General features: G+C 43.2%; 1 protein-coding gene across 1 annotated transcript in view; it reads left to right on the top strand.

Moving 5' to 3' along the window:
- The window catches only part of RYR3 (ryanodine receptor 3), a 500,519-nt gene that overhangs the window by 271,100 nt on the left and 215,905 nt on the right, over window positions 1-13,514 (top strand). The window contains exons 17-19 of the mRNA XM_072808654.1: window positions 1,991-2,124; window positions 3,914-4,155; window positions 12,181-12,373. Coding sequence (XP_072664755.1) covers window positions 1,991-2,124; window positions 3,914-4,155; window positions 12,181-12,373 — 569 coding nt within the window. The remainder of the gene's footprint in view (window positions 1-1,990; window positions 2,125-3,913; window positions 4,156-12,180; window positions 12,374-13,514) is intronic.

The raw sequence follows: 13,514 nt of genomic DNA, 5'->3' as shown, positions 1-13,514 counted from the left end.
TTCCACAACGAAGCCTAAACAACGTCAGCCCTGTTGCTTTATGGCATCGTTTATTTATAGGTGAGACAGTGTTTGGCTGGTGCTTCTCACAGAGCCATTTTTCTCCTTGCTGTTCAGTGGTGTGGGGATGAAGCTTTGCTCTCCGCCCGGTGTGACAGCCAGGCTCCCACAGCCTTCACTCCAAGGCAGGATGGATGAAAATATGTGATAGGCTGGATGATAAGTATTTAATTTCCTGGCCATCTATGGCTCTTTTCTTAGAATGAGAAATTATCCTCCGGATTTCCAGTTCCATGGTCAATATGTTTTGCTGGGTGGCAGCGTGAGAGTTCTCTGTTAAACCGCCTTTGGGATTCTTTCCTAATTGTCCCACAAATGCGCTTTGTATATATCTGGAACAGAACTGACATCCAGGGAGTCAGGTAGAAAATTGGTTTGTAGTAATTACAGATACTAATGCCAACAACCTGAGGCCATCCAACCTCACTAAGCGCTGAGTCTTCGTGGCCACTTTGAAAGACTGGCATGCAACAGCCAAGACCGAGCCTGTCATGTTCCTCCCTGTAGTAGGAAGAGCGGTGCCCAGCCCAGCACAGTTTGCTCTGTCGGTACAGGAACACTGACTCGATGCAAGAGGATGCAGCACAAGGAGACAGGGTGGGCACAAGGCCAGGGGCTCTTCCCATTGCTGACATAGCTGGAAAACAGGCACAGAAGTGGCTTGGTAGCTGGTCTCTCACCCACAGGGGCCACTTGGGCTCTCACAGGGCTGTCCTCACTCTAGGAGGGAGAAGTGGAACAGGTGGAAGGCGACTGAATACCGGTTTGCTGGAATAGAAGGGTATCTTGGTGAATTTTAATGACAACACAGGAGGAGACCCTAGAACTGAAATTTGCCCTGCTAAGCTCTCTACTGATCCACGTGAGGTTCCCAAGCCTGCTACATGACCTCGGCCAAAGGGGAACCTGAGTGCTATTACAGAACAGACGTGCAACTGAGGAAATTTTAAAAGTCTAATTGACTTTATTAATTGATTCACAAATTGGGCAGCATCCCTTCTAGTAGTAGAGGGGAGGTCCCAGGGGCCACAGAAAAGGAAAGGTTTATAAAAGCAGAGAGGGAGTGGGTGGAAAAGGGTGATGGGCACTGAGGGGGCCACTTGACGGGATGAGCACTGGGTGTTATACTACATGTTGGCAAATCAAACTCCAATGGAAAAAAATGTATATATATAAAAGGAAAAGGGAATTATTAGCAAAGAATCCATTGTCTTAGGGAAGGTCCCCCCACTAAGGGAAACAGGAGGGCTCTGGCAGTGGATGTCCTGGTGCTGAGCAGACTTCCATGTTGACTAGTTAGAGCTACATTCATTAGGTTAGGTATTAAGTCTTGGCTTCTGACGGGACCTTAACCTAAGGGACGCCTTTGGATTCTGTGGTTTTCTTTTCAACAGTGCCTTTTGTCCTTTCATGAAAAGCCGTATGAGCACGCCAACTGGTCTTAGCGCAGAGGACTCCCAAGGCTGGGTGGAGTGCAGACTTAGGCTTGAAGCCAGTGAAGGACCTTCTAGCACTTGCCCCCACTGACGCACATCTCCAAGAGGCTGTCATGCCAGGATTTCATACAGATGCCTTGCCTCAGCCTAGTCCCTGGGATATACAGCCTGTCTTTGGAGCTCGTACTCCCACCTGTTTTAGCAGAACAAGGATCATAGATGACATGCGTAGTTTGGAGGAAAGGGGCTAAGATGAAGGCAGAGAGGCTGGAAGGAATCCAGCTTCATTTTTCTAAGGCCCGGCAGGCTTCAGCATGGCTCACGGGTGCCTGGTTGGGGAGGCACGGCAGCCTTCACTCAGAATGGGTTCTCCCACTTGTCCCCAGGTGCCCTACTTCCCAAGGCTTGCTTTCTCTATGTGCCTTGGCAGTCAGGTCCTGCCCACTGTGCCCTCCTGGTGGTCCTAAGGTTTGGTGGGCTGTATCCTGCTGCAGGTTCTGGATGTGCTGTGCTCCCTCTGTCTCTGCAATGGGGTCGCAGTCAGAGCCAACCAGAATCTGATTTGTGACAACTTGCTGCCCCGGAGAAACCTGCTCCTGCAGACACGGCTGATTAATGATGTGACAAGGTAAGGCCCCAACCATCATTCTGAAACGCCAATCTTCTTTCCAGACAGGAAAGGAAGAGGGCCAATCTGACCTCCAGTGCTGCCCATCCATCATGTCTGTGGTGAAGTCAGCACATGAGAGGAGACTGGACAAACATGTACTTTTTAAGGGCCTTGTACTCCAACCCCTTCCAAGTTTGAAAGATTTGACCTGAAGGGTCTGCCATGTTTCATGTTATACCTTAATATGGATCTTATACCTTCTTTATAACATAGTCATTTTATTTTAACATATCACCTATTTTTTTCTTAAAATCTTTTAATAGAATGGATTTCCCATGTTGATGGCATGATTTCTCAAATCCTCTGGCTTGTGGCCATTTTCCTGAGAGTTACCTGTGAAGGCCAGGCTGGAGAGCATGGGCTCACAGAGTCCTAGCCTGCTGGGAGTCATGTGAACTCACTGAACTCAAATCAGGCAGGCCTGAGGTTCTTTAGCAATTTCCTACCTGGGCCTGTTCCCTAATCTACAAGGTGAGGAAAGAACTTCTCTGAAGTGTAGGGTAGACCTGAGCCATCCACACGGACTTCCTTTTGGTACCAGTCTGGTTTTCCCTTGCCCACCCAAAAGGGGTCACAGCCTTCACAGTGGACATCTGAGAATAGCATTCCAACCAGAAAAACTCTAAATGGTTTGTCCCGAGCTTTTAACCCTTGTGCTCAATACATTAAATCCTCCAGCCCTTAACAAAGTTGGCAAAGGGGGACTTCTGTTCCCCTCTCCCTTTTTTTTGCCATCTTAAGTTGAATTTTATTTTTTTCAGCTCTATTTATTGAGGTATAATTGACAAAATTGTAGGATATTTAAAGTGTAAAATATGATGATTTAATATATATGTATATATTATAATACATATTCACAATATATATATATACATTGTGAAAGGATCTGCCCCATAAGTTCATTAACACATCCTTCACCTCACATACTTACCTTTTTTGTGTACATGAGAGCATTTAAGTTCTACTCTCTTGGCAAATTTCAATTATGCAATAGTGTTATCAACTATAGTTACCATGTTATACAGTTGGTCCTCGGACCTTATGCATCTTATAGCTGAAAGTCTGTACTTTCTTACTAACCTCTCTTTATTCCATCCCCTCCTCAACCTTCAACAACCACTTTACTACTCTCTGTTTCTGGGAGTTTGATTTTTTTTTTTTTAATTTCACATAAGTAGTTCCATGCAGCATTTGTCCTTCTCTGGTTCCTTCCTTCCTTCCTTCTGTCCTTCCTTTCTCTCTCTTTTTCCCTCTCTTCCTCCCTTTCTTTTTTGTCTCCCTTATTTCTAACAGTGATTTCTTAATGCTTTCAAGAGGTCATTCCTAGTAATGCTTAGGTGACAGAGTTGCTGGTGTGAGAATAGGGGTGCTTGGACCAACTCCCCAGAGATGAAACTTGAGTTATTTCTTCTACTTACAGAATGAAACAAGGGTCTGTAGTTACACAGCTCTGTGACATTTTCAGTGTCTTTTACCTATGCTTGACACTCAGCAAATGTTGGTTGCCTTGAATGGAATAAGGAGACATTCTTTATATTTTTAAATAGAATTAATGTCCTGACACCTCCCAGTGAGAACTTGATCAAGTGTTAGAGGCTCTAAGCTTTTTCTACTTTAGAATATAAAAACCATAAACTTTCTCTTGCCTTCAGCTGACAGTGCATCCTGTGATCCTGTTCAACTTGCTCTTGGGTTTTCTCAGTGCTTGGGAGTCTGTAGATGCCACCTGTGTCATGTTTAATTTCAGCATTCGGCCCAACATCTTCCTGGGAGTTGCTGAGGGCTCTGCACAGTACAAGAAGTGGTACTTCGAGCTAATCATCGACCAGGTGGACCCTTTCCTAACAGCTGAGCCCACACACCTGCGGGTGGGCTGGGCCTCTTCCTCAGGCTATGCTCCGTACCCTGGCGGAGGAGAAGGGTGGGGAGGCAATGGTGTTGGCGATGACCTGTACTCCTATGGCTTTGATGGACTTCACCTTTGGTCAGGTGAGTACCTTGCCAAGGCTTCGGCCCCTTTCCTCTTACTGAGGGTGATCAAGGTTCGATTGTTCAAGCTGCCATGTTCATTTTCTGTTGAAATGATACAGACGCAAGAGTCTCACCTAGTGAGATAGGTGGGAAGAACATCAGGCCTGAAAGGAGACTGTCCTGCTTTTAAACCATGACTCTGGTACTTCCAGCTGGGGGATCTAGTGTGGAGCATCTAACGGTTCTCAAGCTCAGTGTCTACAATCATTATTGCATGGATATTCAGGACTATATAGTCAAACAGGGAAAGAGACTCAACATTTATTTACTGGGCAGTGAGCTGCATACCTTTTGCACATTATTTTTCCTCATTTGTACGATGATCCCTTAATGTAGATAATACTGATCTCATATTACGTATGTGGAAACAGCATAAGATATTTAAGTGATGTATTCAACGTCACATTGAGAGGGATCTAGATCTGACTATACAAGTCCATCATGTCATTGCAGCATGTTGCTTCTTGATATGCTTTATAAAATGTCTGGACCTGTGCCCCACGTGTTGTAAATGCCACTTAAAAAAAATTCAAAGCTTCATTTTTAAAAATACACTAATGCTTTTTCCCCATGCATGTCCATGGCCTATGCCTGGCAGAATGGCTTAGCTTCTGCCTGGATGAAAATGGAGGGACTAAGTTGTAGGCTTTCACTCAGAACCAGAGCCCTACCTGTTCTGTTGTCCACAGAGTGTCATATCTGTATCTTTTGCAAAACTGCAGTTGGAGTCATCGTGTCCCTTATAGAAATCCCTTATGTAAGCATGCCTCTTACATAAGAAACCATGACATATATTCTTCCCCAAACCCAGTATGAGGAAAAAATTTGTCTCTACTACACAAACCTATATATTTTCTTTTGTAACTAAGAAGTAGATAACCCATCACATTTTCCTTCATCCCTCAGCTTTCAGGTGAAAACCATCACTTGGGTTCTGATTCTGTTTCTTGCAGTTGGTCTATATTTTCAGTTGCTCCATATTGGTTATTCAGAAGGTTTTTTTGTGCTGTTGTACATTCAGTAAAAACATTTAAAAACTTCTGGGAATGGTATCAACTTATTTATTTATATATTTATTTATCCTGGATCATTTGCGGGAAGAAGAAAAAAAATCTCTGTCCATGTTTTGTATGTCCTGGGGGACAGCATGGTGCAGACAAAAGCAGATACAAAATGGTAGGATGATGGGTTAGAGTGAAGTAAAAGCTTTGTCTTGTTGATCTCTTATCCTCCCAACTTACCCTTTCTTGGTTCCATCTTTGTGGGGGAATGGAGCCTTTCTTGGTTCATGGAGTCACTGTGTCTGGCTGTATGGTAGTGGTAGTAGACTGTAGTGTAGGTTATCAGCAGATCTGTGAAGGTTCTCAGAGTCTTTGGGGAAGTGATTTGAAAAGAAAGAGTTCTGGGATGCCTGGGTGGCTCAGCGGTTGAGCATCTGCTTTCAGCTCAGGTCATGATCCTGGGGTCCTGGGATTGAGTCCCACATTGGGCTCCTTGTGAGGAGCCTCCTTCTCCCTCTTTGTCTCTGCTTCTCTCTGTGTCTTTCATGAATAAATAAATAAAATCTTAAAAAAAAAAAGAAAAGAGTTCTTAGGCTTGCACACATCTACATCTTCTGAGTTTGGTAGGGTCGAATCTGTGAGGGAGTGAATGGGATTGAGAAAAATCATTCCCCTGCTGCCTGCTGCTCATCTCCTGCCATCTTGTCACAATAACCCAAGCTACACTTGAAGAGAACTCTGCCTGGGGATTGGTTAAGGAAATATGAAGGACACCTAGACTATGGGATGGAGCAGATTGGACCTTGTTTTTTTTTTTTTTTTTTTTAAATTTTTATTTATTTATGATAGTCACAGAGAGAGAGAGAGAGAGAGAGGCAGAGACATAGGCAGAGGGAGAAGCAGGCTCCATGCACCGGGAGCCTGACGTGGGATTCGATCCGGGGTCTCCAGGATCGCGCCCTGGGCCAAAGGCAGGCGCCAAACCGCTGCGCCACCCAGGGATCCCAGATTGGACCTTGTTTTAAAGAGAAACCATTCTCAAAGGAAAAATTTTACTCAGTCCTTCCTAGATTTTGTAGCACTGCATGGGACACCTAGTGGATCCCTTCACGAAATTTTGCATAATGAATACATCAGTGAGTCAGAAGACAGAGAACCCAGTGCATCCAGAGAAGACTACTGTTTGCATTTAAGAATCTGAATATCCATCTAGTTGTGTATCATTCCAGGAGTGGGCAGCACTCCTATCATCCCTCTTGTCTCTCCAGAAGACCAGGAAGCCGGAGGTGCCGAGCCCATACCAGTCATCACAAGCAGTAGCCCTTCTAATTGGTGATAGGGGAAATGGGTTGGTGCTCAGTGCTTTAGATGCTGCTAGTGGCTCTCTGAACATTACCTGCACTTAGTAATATAATGCCGTATGAGTGCGTTCAAAGAACTTCAGCTCCTCTGTCCTCAGTGTCTGATGAGACGTGGAGAAACCATGTCTGCAAGACTTACACCTCTCATGATCATTAAAGCACAAAGCTTCCTTGGGTCCGGCATCATTCTGAATTCCCCAGCCCACCCATGGGGAACATCTATTTGGTAGAAGGCACTGCAGGTAAATATGCCAACATGTGCTTCAGCTGAAGAAATAAGGTCTCTGCTAATGACTCCCACCAGGACAGCATTGAATTTCAGACTATCTCATGAAAGGATAATTGTGGGATGAAGAAATGAAATGGTGCTTTGGTGTCCTGCAGGAGGGAGTGGAGAGTGACGAGGGAGATTTACTGGGAACTCATCATGACAGTTTCTCTCCGTTTCCTTAAGATGTAAATGCCTAGGGCCGCTGACTTTAAACTTATCTGTATGTGGAAATTAAACTACTGCCTTGAACCGATCTTTAACATACTTCTAAAAGTGCAATAGATATTGTCATCCTTGGAGGGAATTATAGTGCTACTATCACGTTGTCACTGGAAAGAGTCAAGAAGAAACAGCATGGCTTTGGAGCTGTGCCTGGGTTTGAACTCCCAGTTCTTCTGTTTCCTGACTTTTGACATTGAGCAAATTACTTAACCTCCAGAGACTTGGCTTCTTCAAATAAAATGAAGAGGCACTGGGGGTTATTCTGTATGTTAGTAAATTGAACACCAATAAAAAATAAATTTAAAAAAATAAATAAATAAAATGAAGAGGAGGGCAGCCCTGGTAATGCAGCAGTTTAGCGCCACCTGCAGCCTGGAGTGTGATCCTGGAGACCCGGGATCGAGTCCCACATCAGGCTCCCTGCATGGAGCCTGCTTCTCCCTCTGCCTGTGTCTCTGCCTCTCTCTCTCTCTCTCTCTCTCTGTCTCTATGAATAAATAAATAAAAAATCTTAAAATGAAGAGGATACAGGCTCTTATGAAATTTAAATGAGGTGGGACCCATGGGTGGCTCAGTCGGTTAAGAGTCCAACTCTCGATTTTGGCTCAGGTCACGATCTAAGGGTTGTGAGATGGAGCCCTGTATCAGGTTCGTGCGGAGCCTGTTTGAAACCCTCTCTCCCCTCTTCCTGTCCTCCTCCCCCCACTGGCACTCTCGTTCTCTGTCTCTAAAATAAAATAAATTTTAAAAATAAAGTATTTTCTTAAAAAATGTCTAAATAAATAAATGAAGGAAGGAACATGAAGTTCTAGGCATGTGTTAGATACCTAGTAAATATAAAGTCCCATCCCTTATTGTCTATGGACCCCCCTGTAATCATAAAAACAATAGCCAGAGTTGTGTGTCCCTCCCTGGAGACCATGAGAGCAGCCCCATCCTAAGGGAACACCGGAGGCCAATGCTGAATGGGAAATGAAGTTTCAAGCAACATCCTAGGATTATAAATGAGCTTTTCTCTGTGTAAGGAAAAGGCCATCTTAATAGGTCTTTAGCCACTGAAGCCCATGAAGTCACTTTCAAGCATCAGCTATAGAAATAACTCCCTTCTCAATCCTGCTAGCCCACCCTCCAGGCTCCTTAATCTGCTCGGCTGCTAGGAGGTTCCTTTCAGAGGACTGGCCCTTTCTTGTCCTGACATTACTTTCCCTCTCCTGACAGAGCCTTCACGTAGCCTCTCAGGACTGCCAGTGGGATGAACTCAGCCCCTCAGCAGCATCTAGTATGTTCCTGGGTAGGGAGGGCAGTTTCACAGGAGGAAACTGAGAGCCACCTTTCCCTTTAATAATTCTCTTCCTTGCAGGATTGGAATAAGCAGAGGAATTTCCCATCCCAAGTGATAAGTGCTGCAGGAAATGAATGGAGTAAAATTGCATTTCTTGAATTATTATGACTTCTGACTTTTTAAACTTTTAGATCATTTAGCTCCACAGTCGAATTTGTTTGAGAGGGTCTTTGTCTCCCTGCTGAAACAAGTCCTGGGGTTCGTCTCTCAAGACACAGGCCACCATGACTCAGACCTTTCTAGCCCTGGTGCTATATGGCGAGGAGCCTGAGTGGCTGTGGAACACCAGCATTTTTCCGTGTTTGGTGTTTGGATCCTCCCTCCTTCCAAATGCCTAAGTGTTTGTGTTTTACATTAGAGTGCCAAACTCTGCAGTGCCTGAGGCAGTGGAAATGCTGACCATCAGTGTTTCCATTTGCCTACATTACTCATCAGAAGAGGCTAAATCCTGAAGTAATATATCCTTGGGTTAATTTGAAGATGTGCAGCATATGATAAAGTGGGTTTTTCCTTTATCTTCAAATGCTGGTATGGAATGGCCTTTCTGAGCTTCCTGGGACCTCTAGGTAGGCCCCGGCTTCTGAGTGAGGGGCAGGTTCTTCAGACAGGGAGAGGCCGCAGGACTCCCCAGCTGTTTCAGTGGGTGGTCACTAGGATTACGGAATTCTTCTGTCTTGAAAAGTAGTTGAGAAGGCTTACGCTCTACCACTACTTTGCGTCCCTTCCTCAGAAGGTCAGCCACATTAAACATATTGGAAAGTGATTATTTTGGAGCACTGTCTTCAATAAAGGGACTTACTGATTTTAATAACTCAGTACAGCGACTTTTTCTTATTTTTTTAAAAGATTTATTTATTTATTCATGAGGCCGGGGAGAGAGACAGAGACACAGGCAGAGGGAGAAGCAGGCTCCCTATGGGGAGCCCGATGTGGGACTCGATCCCAGAACCCTGGGATCACAACCTGAGCCGAAGGCAAACACTCACCCGCTGAACCACCCAGGGGCCCCCATGCATATGTTTTAAAAATAGGCTCAAACCCTGATTTTGTTTTTTGTGTTGATCATTTTACTGTTGTAGCAGCATCTTCTACTTGGTCCCCATTCTCTTAGAATAAAGCAGTTTCGGAAAAGGCAGTGACGTTTACCACAAGGATATGAGTGTTTAGTTGTGGTGGTGGTTTTCCACCAAAAAAGGATACCAGACAGGAGAAATTCTCCTAGCTGCCATTCCTCGGGAAGGCACTTGGCAAAGATGGCATATTAAAGGCTAAATAAAGCTTGGAAGCCAGCTCCTGATGACATCAAAGCCCTGCTATAGATGAAGAGGATCCCTCCTGAAAGCTGCTCTGAACCTTTACTGGCCCAGGCTCAGGCCAGCACAGACGCCAACAGCACAGTCTGAGTGGGTGGGAAGGGAGGGCACTAGCATGGAAATTCAACGCTGTCACTTTGTCCCAGTTTATATGAGACTCAGAACAGTAATGGCCTCCTGATTTGTATTTTTATCCAGCAAAGATCTGAATACCTTTAACATTAGTTGACCAACTGAGCATTTCACTTACTTCGTGGTTTTCTCAAATTCGCAGAAATTCTTGGACGTTTTTCAAACGACTACAGTGATAACAAGCAAAAGTTAAACTAAAGGAAAAAGAAGCATTCAAAGCAGGAAAGATTGGTTTTTAATGGGAAAATAGGAAATACTGAGAATGAGGCCAATGTAGCAAGATTTGTTGAGTTTTATTTAGTGTCCTCCATTAAGGAAGAAAAGATGTGTGGGGGATACCTACACTCTGAAAAAGGAACCACAAGTACTCAGACTCCTCAAATAGAGAAGCTGGAAAGGTATCCAACCTATGTGCTCTTCAAGTTTGGCTTAGATTCCTTTGTTTTAAACTAACTTGTTCCTCATTCTCAGGAATGAAGCAAGATATGAAGTTACAAAAGCCAAGTCCAAGGCCGTCCCAGGCCAGCGTGCATTGCATACATCATTATGTGTCACTGCACCAGTGTGGTGCAAAGAGTCCAAGTTGTATGTTAGGTCCAGCTTTGTTTCCCCTACTGCATCTCCTCCTCAGGCCCCCACCAGTCCCTACCTTCCTACGGTATCAAACCCTGGCCGTTCGGTGGGTTATGTCATACATTCCCTTTGTATAAACCATTCCTTCCATCTGGAATACTGTTATTGATCTAGTGGACCTTTGATCCTTTCAATCTTGTCCCATGCTCCTAGGCCAACTTGGCAAACCTTCTATCTTAGAAAACATTATCTTGTGAACATCTTTGTTCCAAAAATTACATGGAATTGTAATTCTTTTTTTTTTTTTTAATGTTTATTTCCCCCACTAGATTATGGATCTCTTGGGGACAGGAACTGGATCTTCTGTCTTTGATACCCAACCCCACACACAGTATCTGGCACCATGTAGAGTCTCATTAATGTTTGCTGAAAGGTGGGAAGAAATATGAGATGGTTTTGTCACTTGGCTACAACAACCAAAAAGGGATACCTAATATTTTTATTTAGGAGAGTATAGTAGTTTCACTAGTTTAATATCACCTCTTGTTTTAGAATGTACCACTAGAATAGCAGTAACCCCTGGAAACATTAAATGATTCTAAGCTGAGATTAGAGATATCATATAGCATAGTTATGTACACGAAATTTGTAAACAACTCACGTACCCATCATAAGAGGGTTTTTAATGACCTTATGGCATATTATGAAGCCATTAACATGCAGTTTTTAATTAATATTCCATTATATAATCAGATATATGTGATGGGATAAGTAGAAAAAACAGGTCATAAAACCCTGCAATATCCTAGTTTGGATGAAAAGTGTATATGTGTGTATGAAAGTAGAAGCATTTTTTTATTGAGTTACATTGTTTCCTTATTTATATTTTTAATTTTTCTATATGTATGATGAACATTTGTAATGGAGATGTATTAATTCTGTAGTTAAAAAAATAAGATTTTTATAAATTTTTTTTTGCCTAAAACTCCATTTTAATACCTCCCTTCTGCTTCTCCACTGCCCTCTTGCCAATAGAATCATAAACTTGGTAGAGGGATGTGTGAGGGACTTACAATTGTTTACTTTCAGAACTTCCAGAATGAGATGCTATGACACAGAAATACTGAGGGGTGATCTTCTCATGACTCTAAGGTCAGGAAGTGACAGATCATCTTATGAAAGAGATATGCAGTAACCAGCAACAAAACCCACCCACACAGTATAGTGGACCAAGATTTTCCCTGCTCGTATGAACTATTAGAATTCTTTAAAACAAGTAAGCAACCTATGCTGCACAGTTTAACGGCTGGATGACCTTGCTTTTACTCGCTTTGATGGCTCCTGCATCCAGTGTTAAAGTGGCCCTATCTCTAAGAGGAGATAGAAGACAGCATGGTCATAGACATGGTCGTAGACCGCGCACGCACACGCATACCCCAGGACCCACACCCAAGAAAGTGATTTGTCCATTATTTCAGACACCACCAGGCCAGATTCTGAGCACATGTTGAGGGGGTTGAATTCATGTTTGTTCTCATTGCTGGCAGCATTAGGGTGTCCTCTGAGACTCCTCTTGTCTCAGGCTGCCTACTCACAAGCTCCAGAAGTCATTTCTCGTTGCTCACCTCACGGGGAAAGCCAAGTTGTGTTTCCAACACAGTAGCATATGTAGACCTCCTGTGTGCCATGATACCTCCCCACCTCCCCTAGGGGGCCTACGAGCACCTTCTTCAGAGTCCCAAATGCCTTCTTGTTCTTTGCTCACCAGGCCGCATACCCAGAGCCGTAGCCTCCATCAACCAGCACCTCCTGAGATCAGACGACGTGGTGAGCTGTTGCCTTGACCTCGGAGTGCCCAGCATCTCTTTCCGCATCAACGGGCAACCTGTGCAGGGGATGTTTGAGAACTTCAACACAGATGGGCTCTTCTTCCCTGTGGTGAGCTTCTCTGCAGGTGTCAAGTAAGTGATGGCTGTGATTTCATGAAGAGTAGCTGTTAGCCCACCTCCCCACCTCTCCTGTGAGCAGGGAAGCATGGTACTGTCTCTCAGGACTTCCATGCCATGAGCAACTTCCCTGCATACCCCCCTCCCCAAATAATAGTGAAAGCAGGAGAGCAATCCAGCATCACTAACTCAGTAGATACTTGCTGAATACATACCTACTGCCAAGGGTTTTATCATGTACTCATATAGTAAGATAAGATCTATGTGGAACCTTGCTTTAATAATTATTTAAAAATTAAATGCTCAGTATTAAAAATTTGAAAGATACAGTTATAAATACGACAATATTATCCATGATCCCAACATTTAACTCTAATGTCTGCTGATACTTTGGTGTATTTTCAAGCCTTTTATTCTACACAAATATGGGGCTTTTTTAATGGACATCACACTGAATATGAAGTTTTATGTCTTGATTATTTTTCATTTAATGATACATTAATGAGCCTTTTCCTGAGTCATTAAGTATCCTCTTTAAACAATTTTTATAGCCATATAATATCCTTTTATCTGGATGTCCCATAATATAGACATTACTTTGTTGTTAGACTTTCATGCTGATTCCATTTTTATCTTTATGGACATCCTTGAGCATAACTCTGTCTGCATTTCTGTTAAGATCCTCCTAAAAGTAGGTCAAAAGTTATTAAAATCTAAACTTATAATTACATAGCCAAGTAGATTTTCAGGAAGATTGTATGGAACAGTTCAGAAATCATGATCAACAATTTTGAAATCTCAAAAGCTCTGAAACAGTAAGTTTCTTTATAAATCATTTCACTACAGACTCTGACCTGAATTCATTTTGTGGTAAAACTGTCATCAACAGAAATGTTGAGGCTGCTGCTAGTCTTCCATTTATTCCATTTCTTATGAATATTTACATATTTAATTGTAGAAATACTACTGTGTTCAATTACGGGATATAGCCCCTCACTTGGCTGGAGGTTCTATTTAATACATACTATGTATACTTTCGTTTTTAAAATCTAAAGAACTATGAAGTCTGAAACACAACTCCTAAATTTTCAGGTAAAGGATTTGTGCCTGTAATATAACTTAAAGCAATGAATGGGAATACCCAACCAATTGGATG

This window comes from Canis lupus, chromosome 32 (assembly GCF_048164855.1).
Source record: "Canis lupus baileyi chromosome 32, mCanLup2.hap1, whole genome shotgun sequence".
NCBI lineage: Eukaryota > Metazoa > Chordata > Mammalia > Carnivora > Canidae > Canis > Canis lupus.
Note: the sequence above shows the minus strand (reverse complement) of the source record. Positions and strands in the feature narration are given on the sequence as shown.